Here is an 18537-nt window from a genome sequence, read left to right as displayed (position 1 = left end):
ATAACAGTAGCAACATTACAGTTATGAAGTAGCAACAAAAATAATTTTATGGTTGGGTCACAACATGAGGAACTGTATTTAAAGGGCCAGAAGGTTGAGAACCACTGATCTAGAGCTCCCCATTGCACCCTGGACCGTTGGGGCAGACTTCTGTGATTCTGAGTTCCTCAGTTCTGTGGCCCTCAGATAAAATCCTGGTCTGAGTCTTCTTAGGGTAGAGTTCAGAGACCGCTGCAGCCAAGCAGAGCATTTGAGCCCCTAAATTTGGATGTTGACCTGGATGCCACCCTTCCCACCCCAACCTTTTCTTGGTTCAGTGGGGTCAGCTCCCTGTCCTATTTCTGACCCCTCCCTGAGGGATATCAGAGGCAGAGCTTTGAATTTCATGTTTCAGCTCCACCTTGATGCAAATCCTGTCAGAGGCAGAGGTTTGAATTTCATGTTTCAGCTCCACCTTGATGCAAATCCTGCCACCCAGGAAAGTGCTCCCCAGCCCTGGTTTTCCCAGTGGAATCCCCCAGGGTGTGAGACCGGGCAGTTGCCCCCTCCCTCACTCTACCAATGGAGGTCCTGCCATAATGTTATTTAACCCTGGGCCTAGGAAAGCATCATGCACAGCTGCTCAGCTCTGCTATGGCAGTCTTAGTGTTTTCAGAGGGAACATACAACCACTATCTAGCCCCATCCCCTGCCCCTAGTCAAGACAGGGTCCACATGTATCTTGGGAAGGAATGGGGAAGTGATTGATTGGTCACCCTGACTTTGACTTGAAAAGGGATTAGAGCAGGCGCTCTCCCAGTCCAGGTAGGTGGATATGTAATGGAGTCACTTTCTCACCTTTATCCCATGCACCACCTAGCTCTTGACACGTGTTGGGACAAATGAAGTTTGCAGAAATTATTCAACAACTATTTGCTGAGCAGGGACTCCCAGGCCCCGCTTCTGGTGGCTGTCTATGAATTAATCCCAGCTTCCATGGGATACAGACAGACCAGAGTGGTTGGGGCTAAGGTTGTGGGGGAGGGGTTAGCACAGGCCAGAGGAATCAGGGCTGTGATGGGTGAAGCTTGGTCGAAGTGGTAGGACTGATGAGCTAAACTAGTGATTAGAGCTGTGATGGTAAAACAGTGGTGGTCCAAAGGAGCCACCTGACCCAGACAGGGGAGGAGGGGGTGAGGGGCGGGGCAGGCTGGGCTCCCTGAAAGAGCTGAGACCTGAAAGATGAGTTAGTGAGGCAAAGAGGAGAAAACAGGTGTCAAGGCCTGTATAAAGGCCTTGAAGTCAGGGCCTTCCCTTTCCATCAAACCTAACTGGTTGGAACAAGTCAGGGTCTGGATCCCAGAAGGCTCCCAGGGTTGGGCTGAGGAATTGAGCAGGGACAATGGGGAACTAGGGAGAGTTCTATGTGAGGGGAAGACAGGGTCAGATTTGGCTTTGTTAAGATTTCTGTGGCCACTGTGGGTAGGGAGACTGAGGCCAGAAAATCAGGACTGGACCAGGACAGGGATGGCGGAAGTGAACAAGTCAGGGTCTGGATCCCAGAAGGCTCCCAGGGTTGGGCTGAGGAATTGAGCAGGGACAATGGGGAACTAGGGAAAGTTCTATGTGAGGGGAAGACAGGGTCAGATTTGGCTTTGTTAAGATTTCTGTGGCCACTGTGGGTGGGGAGACTGAGGCCAGAAAATCAGGACTGGACCAGGACAGGGATGGCGAAAGGAGAGTGGCTATAGGCAGAGTGGAGGTGGTGACCAAAAGCCTGGTATTTTCTGTGTGGTGGGGGGATTGTGAAAATGACAGATGAGAAAGGAGTGAAGAGCCCTTCCCAAGGTCTCATCACATTTTCCTAGGAGGAGGAACCTACTGATGGGACAGTGGATGGGAGCAGGTTTGGAGGGTGATACAGAGATGAGTGTGGGTCCTCAGACATGCCTGGGGAAGCTAGAGACAGAACTGAGATGTGGGCAGGGGTACTGTGATGAAGAGGAGGGAGAAGCCAGGGGCCTAGCCAGAGAGACTCATTAGAGAAAGGGGAAAAGAGACAAGAAAGAGTGTGGCCAGAGGGAGGTGGAGGGCCCGGGACGGGAATTTCTGGCAGTTGGAAGCTTAGCTTTTAGGTGAGGGTGTAAGGAGGAGCCTGTGAGTTTCATCCCAGGAGTAGGTTGGGATGCCCATTGCTTTGCAAAGGAATGAACAAGTGGAGACACCTGTGAAGGCTGGAGGGCGGGGACAGCCTGAGGTGGGAAAGATTTTAACACCCTGTATCAAGGAGTCTCCCCAAAGGGAGAATGGGTGCTGAGAAAGAGAGCCCAGAGGCAGTGTTTAGGTTAGTGGAGTGGTTGAGTGCTCTGGAGGGTGCCTGTGGTCACATCCAACTCACCTTTAAGTGCTTTAACCCTAGGCAAAGAAATGGGACTTTATTTTCCCAAGGAAGGGTTATTGAGTGCCTACTGTGTGCCAGGCTGTGTTCGAGGAACTGGAGATACAGCCCTGAACAAATATCCCCTAAGTTGTAGGATTGTGGGACCAAAGGGGCTCATGAAAACCACTTAAGACGGTGCCACACCAAATTAAAAAGCAGTCACTGTGAGCTGGTTTATTACGATTACGCAGACACAAGTGTGTTTTAAAGAAGAGCCCCCAGGCACCCCACCTCACAGGAGCTACTAGCTCCTCCCCATCAAACCTCCCCCCTCAGATGGGGGCTTCCCCAGGCCAGCTCGGAGGACTGGGCCTAGGGACTTCCTCCAAGAAGTTGGGCCCCTTTTGGATGGGGAAGGGCAGTAGGGAGGGTCCCTTCCAGGTTGGGGTGCCATGGGCTACACAGGAACAGACACAGGTCAGGCTAGGACTCTTGCTCGCTCAGGTGTTTTGGTGACTGTCCAGACAGTCCCATGAGTCTTGCCCCAACCTGTCTGTGGTAGAGGCAGGGATGACTTGAAGACAGCAGTCCCTCTAATAGTAGAGTTCCTGGTCCCACCAGCCTGGGAGAGAAAACAAAGACTCAGTGCTGAGGGGAGAGGGGTCAGGAGGTGGGGCCAGGGTCTCAGAGGTTGTGGCAGTTTGATTTGGAGGTCAAGTGTGAAGGCCAAAGGTTGGACAGCTGCTCTGAGAACATTTCAGCCCCCAGCCCCCAGACCTCCAGTCTCCACACTCACTCCCTGGGCAACAGCGAACTCCAAGTTTCCGGAGCTCATCATAGACGAAGATGAGGAGGCCAAAGGGCATGGGGACCAGCCACCACTGGAACCTGAAAGCACAGGGGAGATGACAAGGTGAGGGCCATCCCCAGTCTGTGTCCCACATGCCCATCCCTCTGCTCACACCTCATGACCCCTCACCGAATGGGCATGAAGTTGAAGATGTTGGGCATTCCCGGGCAGTAGCACAGGAAACAGCCGATGCAGATCTGGAACACAATGGCCAGCACCAGGATCTTGTTCCTGCGGGTGGCACAGGGTAGAACAGGCTCAGACTGCCGGACTCAGGACAAAGCCTTTAGGAACTGGGGGTCAGATAAGGTACTGGTCAGAGCAGGTCAGATGCCATTAGCAGCAGGGAGATGTTCTAAACATTTAACACAGGAGTGGTCTGCCCCTCCGCAACAGTGCTGGCCTATCAGCATCATCCCTTTAGTTGATGAAACATGGAGGGGCCAGTTGAAAGGCACATGGTGGGAGCTACTGACCAGCTATCGATAAGGAATATTAGCACCTGGCACATCTGTACATTCGGTGCTGGTGTTCGCTGACTGCAGTAAGCCCTGGTCAGGACCTGATGGAAGTTGGGACTAGGGCTTGAGGACAGGGCTGGGGACACCTGAAGAAGCCCTGCTGGAAGGCAGAGAGGCGGCGTGTCTTTCGAATGAGAACGTCAGCGATCTGGCACATCTCGATGCTGATGAAGAACACGGTGTAGCAAGTGTACTGCTGGTACAGGCGCTGCCCAAATGTCTGGAACGGGGAACAAAAGCAGCCTGAGCCCAATGGGAGAGCCTCTGCAGCCAGCCTGGTACTCAGGGGGCCTTAACTGCCCTTTCCCCTGCATCAGAGCCTTGGAAAGGAGAGGCACAGGATCTGCTAGGTTTGTAGGACCCACAGTGTGAGGCGCAGAAACGGTCTAGCAGAGCTTGGGGTCAGTGCATGGATAGGCGACAGGTCATCCAATTGCTTTCATAAAGAAAGAAGGAAGGGAGAATTTCCTGGCACCCGAAATAAGGGACCTGGGGAAAAGGAATTGGAATCCCACGGCAGGATTTGCAAAGTCCTGTGATTCCAGGGCCCAGGCAGATGGCAAATATAAGTGAAGTGGACCAGGTAGGCCTATGGGGAACAGCACTTAAAGGGGCAGTCACTATTCAGTTCATTTCTTCAATATAACTTTTTAATACCAGCTCATTGTGTGGGGAACACTTCCTATGCTGCAGGTACCAAGTGTTTCACATGTTTTATCTCATTTAATCCAATATTCCCATGAGGTAGATTGGTGGTACTCATTTCAGTGTGCACCAGAACCCCGGAAGGGCTGATTAAAACAGATTCCAGGCCTGCCCCCAAAGTTTCTGACCCCAGACGTCTGAGGTAGGAGCTGATCATTTGCATTTCAAGTAAGTTCCTATGTGATGCTGATGCTGATGCTGCTGGTCTAGGGGCCACACTGAACATCACTGGGGTAGACATCAGTGTTCTCTCCACTTTAGAGGTGAGAAAATGGACACAGTGAGTCAAAGCAACTTGCCCAGGGTTACACCAGTGAGGAACATGGCATACTATATGAATCCAACGCAGCCTGGCTCCTACGGTCTACATTCTAACCATGGCAGTAAATGTTTAAGGGAAATAACCTGATCTGTAACTCCACAGGACAAGCTAAACACACCTGCCAATCAGGTCTGACCTCTGTGCTCCAGACCTTCATTAAAGTCAGCCACAAATGCATATACTCTGTGTTAGTGCTACAGGAAAAATAACAGAATAGGGGCCTGGTTCCACACCTGAGATGATGTGTTACTGTCAGGGCAGGGAGAGGACCATCTGCAGCTGGGATCATCAGAAGCAAGAGTTTAGAGCAAGATACAGTAAAGAAAGGCCCTCTGCCCCAGAACTGGCAGGGAGTCTGGGTGTCTGGGATGCTCTGGCTGAGCTCAGTTTGTATGGGTACCACACACTAGATTGGTGGCATTGGAAATAAGGAAGTCATGGGACTCACCCACTCCTGGCCATAGCTGTCCTGCAGATCTTGTAGGTGGTGGTTCTCCCATTGTGGCCGCAGCCCCACGCACAGCAGTGGGAACCAGCCCTCCTGGGCCATGGCCGTGAAGTAGTCAGTGAAGCCAGCAAATGACTGGATGGCACCTGGGAGGGGCAGGGAGACAGATGGAAACACAGAGACAGATACACGGAGTCAGGGACACAGAGAGATAGGGACACAGAAATGATGACATGAGAATGACAGGAGCAGACATGGAGAGACAGACACAGAGAGACAAGGCCCCAGGAGATTGACAAGGACACTAAAGACAGCACAGAGAGTGACAGAGACACCAGAGAACTCAAAATTGCCAGAAGAAGGCAACAACCCAGAGACAGGATCATAGAGAACAGAGGCAGAGAAGGGACACAGGGGATCATAGAAACCATAATGTACAGATAAAACTCAGAATGACAGAGACCCAGGATCAAATGCAGACACCAAAATCCAGAACAAGCCAGAGCCTCAGTTAGAGACCCCAAGGCAGGTGAGCAGCCCTGCAGGAGAGCCCCAGGCTTCCCAGCCCCATGGGTAACTCACCGATCTGGAAGTAGGAGTAGGCAGCCAGGGGCTCGTTGACTAATCGGTCACGCTTAGGGTTCCGTGGCCGCAGATGCATGATGTCACTCTCAGCCTTCTCATAAGCCAGGGACACAGATGGGAACTGTCCAGAAGCAGAAGCAACCTGGGTTAAGGGTTTTCCTGGGCCCCAGTCCCCTACTCTATGGAGCTCTCCTCCCCCTTGCCGGTGAGCAGTGATAGGACTGAGGTTAGGAGGTAAGACCTGCAGTGACTACATAGCCACACCTGCCTGAACAGCCTAGGTCCAGCTGGCCCCTGTCAGGAGTGTTGGCATATCTACTCCACATCTGTGTCCACATATGTCCTGCTGTCCGTCTCTATCAGAACATCTGCATTTGTCTGCACTACTGCATAGTCTCTCCCCATTTCTGTCTCTGTCTCCTCCCTTGCTGCTGCCTCCTCCTTCTCTGTCTCTGTTTTTTACTCTGGGGTACTCTAGTCTTGGGCCTCTCTCTTTTCTTCTCTTACTTTGTTTCTTTGTCCCCATCTCTGGTATCTTTCTCTGTGACTGTGTCTCTGCTTTTGTGACTCTGTGTCCCTGCTTCTATGTCTGTCACTATCTTTGTTTCTCTGTATCCAGGGGTGGAGAATGTCCAGCCCATGGCCATATGAGGCCCACAAAATCATTTGGTCTGGCCCTGCCAAGGCAACCTTATGCAGGACTCAAAATCCAATAAGTCTAGGAACTTTTTTCATAGCAACATAACTTATATTAAGTAAATTATATTAAGCAAATGATGTTGTAAATATCCAAATGGATCTTGGCAGGAAAAAAACATGTTCCACCCCATATGTGTGTGACTACAGAGTGGCAGCAGGGTGTACAGATCAAGAGCACAGGCTCTGGGGCATCTGACTGCCTGGCCTCATATCCCTGCTGTGCCACTTATTAGCTGTGTAACCTGGGGCAAGTTACTCAACCTACCTATGCCCAATGAGCTCATCAGTAAAACAAGGGTGATAAATAAAGCCCATGTCATAGAGTGGCTATGAGGACAAAAGTAAATTAATGTGTGCCTGGTCCAGACTAGGCACTATGTAAGTTGTTGAATAAACATGTCAATATGGCCAGCTTCTGGTTACATTTGTGGCTCTTTCATATCTGTCTGCCTGAGTCTATCTGACGGTATTTATTTGCCCATACCTATTGAGAGATGTCTGTCTATGATCCAAGTTTAGCCAGACATCTGTATCTGTTAATACTTTTGTTTATCTGAGTATCTGTATCTGAGTCCATGTGTGTCCATGGGTTATGTCCATGGGTTTTGTCCATACCTACCTAAGCATTTACCTGTGTGTAGTTCTGTCTGTGTCTACCTTCCTGCCTGTCTATCTCCAAGAGTGAATGTGGTGGTCTCTGCCCATCATGTCTAACTATGGACATACGTCTATGGCCACGTGTGGGAGGAGGCATGGGGCTATAGACTCACAATGTCAGTGCAGAGTTCTATGAAGAGGATAGTGATGCACCCGAGGGGCAAGGGCACACTGACAGTGATGTAAATGAGGTATGGCGTCAGTTCAGGGATGTTCTTGGTCAATGTGTAAGCGATGGACTTCTTCAGATTGTCGAAGATCAGTCGGCCTATGGGAGTACAGTAGGCACCTCAGCCTCCTCGCAGAACACTTCCTCCTGTGCCCACACTTCCTGCCCCTATCTCTGACCCAGCCCGGACCCTGCTCCACGCCCGTCACAATGGAGGCAAAGTTGTCATCCAGCAGGATCATGTCGGCTGCATTTTTGGCAGCATCTGAGCCAGCAATGCCCATGGCCACACCAATGTCTGCCTTCTTCAGGGCTGGGGAGTCATTGACACCATCCCCTGTCACAGCCACGATTGCACCCTGCAGGGAATGGGTGGAAGTGGGCAGGTGGTCAGTGAAAGGCCAGCCCAGGGCCAGCCCAGCCCTTCTGCCCACCTCCATCAGCAAGGTCGCACCAGTCGCTGGCAGCTCTCCACAATCACTAGCTTCTGCTGGGGACTCGTACGAGCAAACACCATCTCAGGGTGGGTGCGCAGCACCTCGACCAGCTCTGATGGGTCCATGTCCTTCAGCTGCATGCCATTGATCACGCAGGCACGGGCATCCCTGGGGAGGAAGGTGGGAGGGCATCACTGGGCCCTCAGTCCGGGTAGGGCATGGGAAGATCCATGGGGAGGCTGAAGGGGGCTTACTTCCGATTAACCTGCTCTACAGGCACACGGAGACGAGCAGCGATGTCCTCCACTGTCTCACTGCCTTCAGAGATGATGCCCACACTGGCCGCAATAGCCTTGGCTGTGATGGGGTGGTCACCTGTCACCATAATCACCTGTGGGAAGGACCAGCAGACCCTTGACTCCTTCATATCAGCCCATTCTTGCTGTCTTTCCTGGTGATATACTCATTCATTTATTCAACCAATTGTGACCACTTGCTGTGTGCCTTGGAAGTAGCAGAGACAAAACAGACAAAAATCCCTGTCTTCATGGAGTTGACATTTTGGTGTGAGAGACAGAACAATTTTTTAATTAGAAATGAATGATATAGCATGTTAAAAGGAGGGGGAATTAAACTGGGCAAAGGGGATGGCAAGTGTTGGGTGAAAAAAAAAAGGGGGGGGGGGGTTCAATTTTAAGTGTGTCCAGAGAAAGCCTGTCAAGAAGGTGACATTTGAGCAGACACCTGAAAGAGGTGAGAGTTGGCCACATAGAAATCTGGGGGGAAGAGTGTTCCTGGCAAAGGAAACAGCCAGTGCAAAATGATAGAGGTGAGAACATGCCTGAACTATTGGAGGAACAACGGGCAGGCCAAGATGACTGGAGAGGAGTGAACAAGAGGTAGAGAACTAAGGAATGGGCTTCGAAAAGTAACTGTGCTCAGGTCTACAGGGTCTTCCAGACCATGGGAAAGACTTGGGGGTGATGTTTGCTCAGCATTGACTCTCCCGCCCTTGATTTGTCTTTGGGGAATCACTCCTCCCCCCAGCTTCTAGTTGAGGTCTCTGGCCAAGGTATTCTATCCCCCAGCCACAGTGACTGCTCAGGGATGAACATGTGACCCCATCTAGTGCAACTGCAAAAGAGGCACAGAAAGAGTGGGTGGCTAAACAGGTAAGTTGGAGCTGCTGGGGGATGGTCATGTTTGTCTACCAAAATGGAGGGACTGCTTGAGAATAAAGCCAGCAGAGAGAAAAGCAGAGCTGGCACATGAAGGCAAATTCCTAATGACACTGAACGCTTGCATGCAGCTATATCTGAAGCTTCATTCCCCAGAACTTTTAGTTTCATGAACCAATATATTCCCTTTTTGATTCAAGCTATTTTCAGATAACACAGGGTTCCTCATCCCCAAATACTGCCATCTTCTGTTCTTGCCCCTGCCTGGTCCTTTCCCAAGTGGCATACCCGAATGCCTGCTGTGCGGCACTTGAGCACAGCATCAGGGACAGTGGCCCGGGGCGGGTCTATCATGGACACAAGTCCCGCAAAGCACAGACCACTGGTTGGAAAGTTCATGGCCTCCACGTCGAAGGCATAGCCAGGCGGGTAGTCCTTCTCACTCAGGTAGAGCTGGCAGAAGCCTGATCAGAAAATAGGAAAAATCAGAGAAAGAGTCCTGAGTGGACCCTTTGCTAGCAAGGCCAGGCCCCTTGCACCAAGCACCCGTGATGCCTGACCCTGTGCTGCACCCTTCATTCACATTATCTGAATCTATTCTTACACCCACCCTGTGAGCCTACTAGGATCCTCCTCTTGCAGATGAAAAAACAGGCTTAGATAGGGGACAATTCCTGCCAGTCATTGCACAGCAAGTGAAATGAAAACTCCAGAATTAGACCACAAGTCTGTGCCTTCCAGGGCCGAGGAAGGGGTTAGGAAAGTTTAAGGAGTCAGGACAGAATTGGGGGAGGTCAGAGGTCAGGACAAGGATTGGGGAAGGTCAAAGGGTCAAGAGGAGGACTCTGAAAGGTGGAGGTGAAAGCAAAGGCAGATCATCAATTGGGGCAAGAGCTAGGAAAACCAATGGGTCAAAGGTCAGGTCAGGATAGGGAAGGTCCAAGTGAGGACAGGTCTGGAGAGGCTGAGACAAGGTAGGAATTGGGCATAGGCAGAGATCAGGAGTGAAATAGGGGAAAACAAAGGTGAGTGTGTAGACTGGGGCAGGTCAGCAGTCAGGAAAGGGCAGGGAGGATTGGCCTCGCTCTGTGCTAGCTTCTTAAACACCGGTTTCCCCCTCACTACCCCGCCCTGGCCATCTCACCCAGCACGCGTTCGCCCAGGCCTCCCAGGCTGAGGTAAGCCGTCTGGAAGGCCTCACGCCATTGCTCGTCCAGGGGCAGCTCCTGGCCCTTGATGAGGATGGAGCTACAGCGCTCCAGCACACGCTCAGGGGCGCCCTTCATCACCAACACGTGCCGCGGGTCCCGCGGGTCCTCCAGGGTGTGGATGGACAGCTGCAGGCCATCAGCAGACGGTGTAGTGGGCCGGGTGGAGAGGGAAGGGGGCGGGGCTGACCGAAGAGCCTTAGGGTGACTAGGCAGTGATGGCGAAACTATGACACGCGTGTCAGAGGTGACACGCGAACTCATTTTTTTGGTTGATTTTTCTTTGTTAAATGGCATTTAAATATATAAAATAAATATCAAAAATATAAGTCTTTGTTTTACTATGGTTGCAAATATCAAAAAATTTCTATATGTGACACGGCACCAGAGTTAAGTTAGGGTTTTTCAAAATGCTGACACGCCGAGCTCAAAAGGTTCCCCATGGCTGACTGGTAGGGGCTGGGCAGGTCCTCGCTAGAGGCCGAGGTTTGGGGAGGGGCTGTAGTTATGGGCCTGGGTGCCGGGAATGGACTGATTGAGCGCCGGAGTTGGTCCGGCACCTGTCGGAGTCCTGACAGCAGAGAGCAGGCGAAGAGCCCGGGGCTAAGGGCTGGGCGTGGCCTGGCCATAGGTGGGCTTTGGAGGTGGAGTCCTGACAGCAGAGAGCAGGCGAAGAGCCCGGGGGTAAGGGCTGGGCGTGGCCTGGCCATAGGTGGGCGAGAAAGGTGGGCGAGAAGGGAGCCGGGCGAGAAGGGAGCCGGGCGAGAAGGGAGCCGGGCGAGAAGGGAGCCGGGCGAGAGGGAGGAGACAGCGAAGCCCAGCCGCAGGCCAGCCCCGAATGTGGGTGGAGACTACAGTGAGCCGGGCTTGCTGTGGGCGGGCTGGCAGTGGGGGCCGGCCAGGGCGGGCTCGCACCTGGAACTTGTTGGTGGAGTTGAAGGGGATCTCGCAGACTTTGGGGAAGCGTTCTCGGTAGCCCATGGCGTTGCCCAGCGTCAGCTCGGAGAACTTCAGCAGCGCCGTCTCTGATGCGTCCCCGATCACGATGCGCTGGGAGGAGAGGGCGTCAGGTGCGCGCCGGGCTGTCCCAGGCTCCCGGCTCCCGTTATCCCCCAAGTCCCCCGGCTCTCACCTTTGGCACGGGCACCGCGTCCTGGCCCGACTTGAAGGCAGCTCGGTTGCACAGGGTGAGCACGCGGCAGAGCGCCCGCCATGTCTCCGAGGACTGGTCAAACGTCTGCCCTGGAGGACAGACGCCCAGGCTGGGGCCTCGAGGCAACTACACCAGACTGCACCAGACACAGAGCGGCGGCTCTCCCACATCACAACCGAACCCCCCTCCCCCAATTTAGGACAGGATTCCCCTCTCCAGACCTGTGTGGGACCCAAACCCTCCCTCATACCCTAAGACGGAGCCCTCTCTTCAGACCCAGTGTGGAGTCTCCCATGAGAGTCCCCTGAGACTCCATACCAAGCCCCGCCCTGGACTCTGGGCCCATCTGGTTGGAGTTCCTCTCCATGAATGCATAGCCCTCCCAGGTTCTCTTCAGTAACCTCCGAGCTCCCATCTAAGCCTCCCTCCTGCTCCAGGCCCTGTCTCGTCGGACTCCCAAACCTGACTGGTCTTCCGTGGTGTCAGCTGAGTGGATGTGGTTGTCGAACCACAGATGGGACACAGTCATGCGGTTCTGAGTGAGGGTCCCCGTCTTGTCAGAGCAGATCACTGACGTGGAGCCCAGTGTCTCCACTGCTTCCAGGTTCTTGACTACACAGTTCTTGCTGGCCAGCCTCTTGGCTGTCAGAGACAGGCAGACCTGGGTGAAGGTGAGAAAAGCCACCTGGAGACCAGTCTTTGCTTCCAGACCCACTTCCCTCCTCTTGGCATTGGGGATCCCTTACCCCAGCCACAGTACTGATTATGCAGCATTCCCCCACAAAACCCAGGCTTTCTCTTGCCTACACCCTTTTGTTCAACCTGTGCTTCCTACTTGGGATGCCTCCCTAATTCACCCAGATAAACAGAGCCAGGCCCCTCTGTAAGCTGCCCTAGCCGAGGTTCTGTAAGTTCACTTATCAACACAATTAAAATGAGAAATGTGGCCAGTGTGGTTCAGAGCATTGGCCTGTGCACTGGAGGGTCACAGGTTCAATTCACAGTCCAGAGCATGCACCTGGGATGCAGGTTCGATCCCCAGCAGCAGTCAGTGCGGGAGGCAAGCAATCGACACATCAATGTTTCTCTCTCTCTCTTCCTCTCTCTCCCCCCAACCCCCATATCTCTCTCCCCTTCCTTCCACTCTCTCTAAAGCAATGGAAAAAATATATACTCAGATGAGGATTAACAAATCAACAAAATAAGAAAATGAACATTCCCTCAGCCTCCTCTGAACTGACTGTTGAAGGTTGTCCACACCCTCAAGCCTCAGCCTCCTTCAGTCAAGGACCCTGCCTTTTCATCTCTGAGTCCTTAGCATGTGGCACAGGACATGGCCCACAGAAGCCTCAGGAATGTTTGCTGACTGGATGGATAGGTGGAGGGATGGGGGGTGGGAGGGAAAGATGGACGATGAGAAGGTGGGTGGGAGGATGGGAGGTGAATAAATAGATAGACAGATAGGAAGATGGGAGATGGTGGAGGGAAGCCTGGATGAATGGACAGATGGACCGCCCTTCTGCCTCCCCAACTCACCGTGACAGTGGCCAGCAGCCCCTCCGGTACATAGGCTACCACAATGGCCATGAAAAAGACCATGGCCCGCAGGAAGGTGTAGCCAATGCACATGGCCACCACAAAAAATGTGGCACCAAAGAGGATGGCTAAGCCTGCAATGATGTCCACAAAATGTTCAATCTCGATAGCGATGGGTGTTTTCTCATTTTCTACTCCAGAAGCCAGTGATGCGATGCGCCCGATGATGGTACGGTCACCCGTGTTCACCACCAGGCCCTGTGCTGTGCCTGCAGTGGGGCCAAGAGGGTGACTCAGGGCTGGGAGGGCAGCAGTGAGGCATGCACAGCAGCGTGAACTGAAGGAGGGGGCTGTGATGTAAGGCAGTGGAGGCAGTGTGACCTGGGAAGAGAGTAGCAATAACAGGAGCTAGAGAGGTAGTACGACTTAAAGAGGTGGCGGTCATGTGAAATGGGAGGCAGTGTGTCTCAGAAGGTAGCAGAAGAAGGGCAATGGAGGTAGGGATAGGGAGTGCTGCGGCAGCGTGGTCAGCTGGGTGGGCAGGCAAGGGCCTCACGGACCCTCGAGGCACATGGTGGAGAAGAAGGCGATGTTGCGGGTCTCCAGTGGGCTCTCGTGTGTACACTCAGGGGAGCGGGTCTGTGGCTCCGACTCTCCCGTCAGCGAGGAGTTGTCCACCTTGCAGCCCTGGGCTTGGAGGATGCGGATGTCGGCGGGCACTCGGTCCCCACCCTTCATCTCCACCAGGTCACCCACCACAAGCTGATCTGCGTTGATCTGGAACTTGTCCCCATCTCGGATCACAGTTGCTTGCTGTGGGGCAGGGGCACCAGAGTTGTGGATAACAGGTGAGGTTGGAAGTTGCTGAGTGCAATGGAGTTGTGGGGAGGTGAACAGGGGGTGAGGTGAGGACCTATAGGGACAGATGGAGGCCAAGGGCAAAGGGCAGGCTGGGCCTAAAGGCAGGGGCCACACAGATGCCAGGAGCCTGCCTGCGCTGGTGTGGAGTCTCTGGAATCTGAAGTGGTGGAGGGCTGTGGGACCCACCTGGGGCACAAGGTTCTTGAAGCTGGCGATGATGTTGGTGCTCTTAAATTCCTGATAGTAGCCGAAGCAGCCGGTGACCACAACCACAGCAATGAGAGCCAGTGCCAAGTACAGCTGGGGGCGGAGGTGAGGGAGTCAGCTTATGAGTAGAGGCTGGAAGCTCCCCGTACAAGGCCACCGATCTGTACCCTGGTCCCCTGGTGTTCTTAGGGTCACTTCCACCAGGATTTTCCCCACCTACTAGGAACCCTTATGCACTATTCCCTGTGGCTTTTGTCTCCTATCCTCATATTCCTCATATCCACCTTAAACGGCCCCAAATTCTCATTGTCTTGTGTATCCCATATTCTCTGGCCCCTGGATCCTAGGTCTCTCATGTCCCCATAGCCTATGACTTGTGCTCCATGTCACCAAGTACCTTGGTCATATGGGTCCCCTTTTCCTGTGTTCTCCAATCTCGCATTCTACATGTCCTCTGCCATGTGTCTCTTCACACTCCCACAGCCTGTATTTCCTGTGCTCCACGTTTCCTATTCTGTTTTCATAATCTGCCTGGCATCCCCTGTGTCCCCTGGGCACAATAGTTCCTGTGCCCCCGTGTCCCGTTTCCATGTGTCTGTGTGCTGTCCGTCTTCTGCTTCATATTCCGTGAACTTCACGATCAAGAGTCTCAGGTTCCAAATTCCAAGTTTCTATGTCCAGTGTCTTCCATGTCTATGTAATTCTGAGTCCCCATCCTATGTCACATTCAAAGTCACATGTCCCTAAATCTCCATGTCTCTTGTTCTGACCCCTGTCATATATCTAATGTCCTCTTGTCCTCCATCTCGATAGTCTCTGTGTCTGTGTTTCCCTGTCTGATGTCTTATGTCTCTCCATGTACTGTGTCTTGAGTCTTTTGTCCCTTATTCCCAATGTCCCCTGTGCCCTCTGTCCTTGATCTGTCCCATGTCCTCCATTTCCCTAGCCCCAACTCTTAAGTATTGCATTTCTTTGCCTTTGTATCCCCACCTATGTCCTCCACATCTGAGACACATTATCTGCTCTGTCTCCTGTGATCTTGGGTCTGTCAATCCCCACCTCCATGAGCATGTCTTGGAGCTGCATTTCTGTGTCTCTGCATCCCCATCCTATGTCCCTGGTGTCCTGAGTCTCATGCTTAATGTTCTCTGTCCTCCAGGACCCCGTGTCCAGTGTCTGTCCCCTTAGTACCCGACACTCACATTGTCGTCAGTGGTGAGGTCACCCTCACTGGCTTGGATGCCAAAGGCAATGAGGCAGATGGCAGCAGCCACCCACATGAGGCACTGCAGACCGCCTGCCAACTGCCGTGCGAACTTGACGTACTCTGGGGTACCCTTTGGTGGCCGCAGCGCGTTGGGCCCATCCCGCAGCAGCAGCTCCGCAGCCAAGCTGGCAGACAGGCCCTGGGGACAGGATGGGGTGGCAGTGGCTGCTAAGGGCTTTCCTCTTCCCATACACTCTTCTGTCTCTCCTTCCCCTGTTTCCCTCCCTCTGCTCCCCCATCTGCCTTGTGCCCCTTTCTTTCTTTCTTTCTTTCTTTCTTTCTTTCTTTCTTTCTTTCTTTCTTTCTTTCTTTCTTTCTTTCTTTCTTTCTTTCTTTCTTTCTTTCCTTCTTTCTCTATCTTTGTCTCTGTTCCTGTCCCTTTCCCCTTCCACACTTTATGTCTCTCTCTCTCTCTCAACTTTCTGTCTCTGTATTCCTGTTGCCTCTACCCTGTTTCTCTTTCTTGCCCATCTCTCTGCCTCTTTCTTTGTTGCTCTTTATCTGCTTCTTTTCTCTCCTCTCCTCCTCTCTCTCCCTCTCTACCTCTCTCTGTCTCTCTCTCTCATGCATTTTCCCTTTTTCTCTCTCTTCACCGTTACCCATCTCTTCACCCACTCCTCCCTCTGCCCCCAGCTCACCTTGGTCGCACTGGTCTGATATTTCTGTTCCAGCTCCGCTACTGACAGCTGGTGGTCATTCTGTGTGGTGGGGGCAGGACATTCACTGTCCAGCTCTCACTGGCCCTCACCCCAGCCCCCTACCCAGCCCTTCAGCCCCATGCTCACAATCTCCATCTCCTTCTTCATGTTCTCCAGCTTCTCCTTTCTCTTGCCCCCTCCACTGCCTGCCTTCTTCTTGCTCAGCTTGGCTGCCATGTCCCCATCAGGGCCAGGACCCAGCTCTACTGAGTACAACTCGTATTTCTCCTGGGGGCAGGGGGAGAGGGGAGGCATCAGATCCCACCAGAACCCTGCCTCCAACCTCCAACCCTCCCCACCCCCGACCCCTGGCCCCAGACCCCACTCACTGCCTTTCCCATGATTTCCAGTGCAGCTGCCCTCCTTTGCCAATACAGAGCCTGGATCTGGACCAGCCCAGATATACCCAGGGAAGGAGGAGGTGGGGCAGGACTGCCTGATTACAGCTGATTACAGGGCTCCTTGGGGTGACCTCTAGGCCTGGGCAGCTCAGGCATTCCTTACTGGGCTGCCCAACCTGCCCAGACCCCATCACAACCTGCCACTGAGGTCAGGGAATGAATAGGAATATCCATAGTAACAAGAAAATAGCAAACATATATTCCAGGAACTGTACTGAGTGCTTTTGTGTGCTAACTTAACCTCACAACAACCCTTTGAAGTGAGAACTATTTTTACTTTGCCTTATACATGGGGAAACTGAGGCACAAACGGGTGAAGTCACATTCTCACGGTTCCCAAGATAGGGTGTGAAAGAGCCAGAACTCAGAATCAAATAGGTTGGTTGCAGAGTGTCCATTTTTAGAACATACTGCTTGTGCCACACCTGGAGGGGGAGGGTGCTCCCAACAGTCACTACACTGGCTGTCCTTTAGGGAGTACTTACTGTGTGGGGGGCTTCCCCCAGGTGCTTTGTGCAAATGTTTCATTAGCTCCTCTTTACAGCCCTATAAAGTTATGTTCCATTGTACAAATGAGGAAACTGAGGCACAGAGAGGTTAAGAACTTTGGCCTAATGGTTGTAACAAGTATCAGGAACAGGATTCCAGCCCACGTGGGACCCTGGAGCCTGGTTTTCATAAGGGATCAGCAATGGAAAACCCAAAACTTCACAACTGCAGTGCAAGGTATGCCCAGGCCCTACACACATGTAACCTCATGGATCCTTGCAATAAACCCCCATGAAGATGCCACTATTATTCCCATTGTGCAGAGAGGGAAACTGAGGCTCAGAGAGGTTCAAGGAGGATTCCTAGGGGTACTCCACACATCCAGCTTTAGCCATCACACCTTTCAATCATTACCTTGTCTCCACCCCAACTTGCCCAGATGGGGAAACGAAGGGTCCTGGATTGATGTTGTACTTGGTGCTTGGTGCTTGGTGCTTGGTGCCAGGTTTAGGTCTGGGGACTTCCAACCCCAGGCAGAGGGACCTCTGTGGGCACCAATGAGAGGCTGGACTGGTTGCCTGGTGGGTCCTTGATATCTCATGCTTGGGCCTCAGGGGTGAACGTATCTCCAGGGGCAAGTGTGCCTTTATCTGATAAGGTAATTGCCTTGGTGATGTCCTTCTCCTCTGGGGCAGGTCACATAAGAAAGTCAAAGCTGTTAAGCAGTCCCAGCTCCTTCCCATACCCGCCCCCACAAGCTGGTGATCCCCAGTCTGCCACAGGAAACCCCAAAAGAGAGGCAGATCACAGTCACATTGACTGCCCCTTACAATGTGTCCACTTGCCCACTGGCATTCATCTCTCCAGGACACATATGTAAAATAGTTTGTGTCATTCCCCTGCTTACAACCCTCCAGGGGCTTTCCTGTTCTCTCAGAATAAACACCACAATCATTCCTATGAGATCTGGCTCCAGCTCACCTCTCCTGGCTCAGTGGCCTCCTTGCTGCACTTATAAGAGACCATGGTCATTCCTGCCCCAGGGCCTTTGCACCTGCAGCTTTTTCTGCCTGCTACTCTTCCTTAGATATCTGCATGGCTCTTTCTCAGCTCAAATGCCATCTCTTCAGAGAGTCCTTACTTGTATATTGCACTCCCCTCAGGCTCCATCCACTCGCCCTGCTTAATTCACACCCCTTATCCCAACATGATATTGTATTGTATTTTTATTTGTTTGGTGACGACCTTGTTGTACTAGAAGGAAGACTGGGCCTAGGTTGTGTTTGCTGATATCTACATAACACCTGGAACATTCCCTGGACACACAAATATTTCTGAACGTTGAGCAGGATCCATCTCACCCGGGGGTTGGGAATGTTCATAAACAAACCTGGTGCACGGGGAAGGCCCTTGGAATCTTCTCAGGTGCCCCTCCTGTCTCCAGCCCTACCACCCTGGCCCCCCAGCCCACTACCCCCAAAGTGCCCAGAATCTGAGGCAGATATGGGGTTGTGTCTGCGAAGATTAGGGAACCCAATGACCTATGTCACAGATGCAGAGACTGAGGCACTATTAAGAGAAGTGAGCTTGAAACCCCTGCAGGCAGACAGGGCAGGGGTCCAGTGGAAAACAAAGGCAGGTGGAACATACACAGGGGCAGACATGACAGTTTGAGCAGCCTAACCACAGGAACCAAACAAGCAGAAATCTTAAAATGTTTCTGGGCTCAAAGCGGGAGGCATGGGAAAACAAGGGAGGGCCTGTAGCAACAAGGTGTACAAACACAT

At 52.6% G+C, this 18537-nt stretch overlaps 1 protein-coding gene across 1 annotated transcript; it reads right to left on the bottom strand.

Moving 5' to 3' along the window:
* Positions 1–1537: 1537 nt before the first annotated feature.
* On the bottom strand, positions 1538–17776 carry ATP4A (ATPase, H+/K+ exchanging, alpha polypeptide). Its single transcript, XM_014536776.1, has 24 exons — positions 17732–17776; positions 17496–17523; positions 17165–17244; positions 15948–16088; positions 15801–15860; positions 15098–15301; positions 13875–13988; positions 13388–13640; positions 12828–13096; positions 11754–11952; positions 11271–11380; positions 11054–11188; positions 10075–10267; positions 9219–9394; positions 8007–8143; positions 7770–7920; positions 7506–7674; positions 7260–7414; positions 5788–5911; positions 5206–5351; positions 3817–3950; positions 3339–3440; positions 3156–3247; positions 1538–2981 (listed from the first exon to the last, which is right to left on the bottom strand). The coding sequence occupies exons 1-24, from the start codon at positions 17774–17776 to the stop codon at positions 2953–2955; spliced, it is 3246 nt and encodes a 1081-aa protein (XP_014392262.1). The 3' UTR covers positions 1538–2952.
* Between the last annotated feature and the right edge of the window lie 761 nt (positions 17777–18537).

This window comes from Myotis brandtii, unplaced genomic scaffold, assembly GCF_000412655.1.
Source record: "Myotis brandtii unplaced genomic scaffold, ASM41265v1 scaffold165, whole genome shotgun sequence".
Taxonomy (NCBI): domain Eukaryota; kingdom Metazoa; phylum Chordata; class Mammalia; order Chiroptera; family Vespertilionidae; genus Myotis; species Myotis brandtii.
This window is presented reverse-complemented; position numbering and strand designations above follow the sequence as displayed.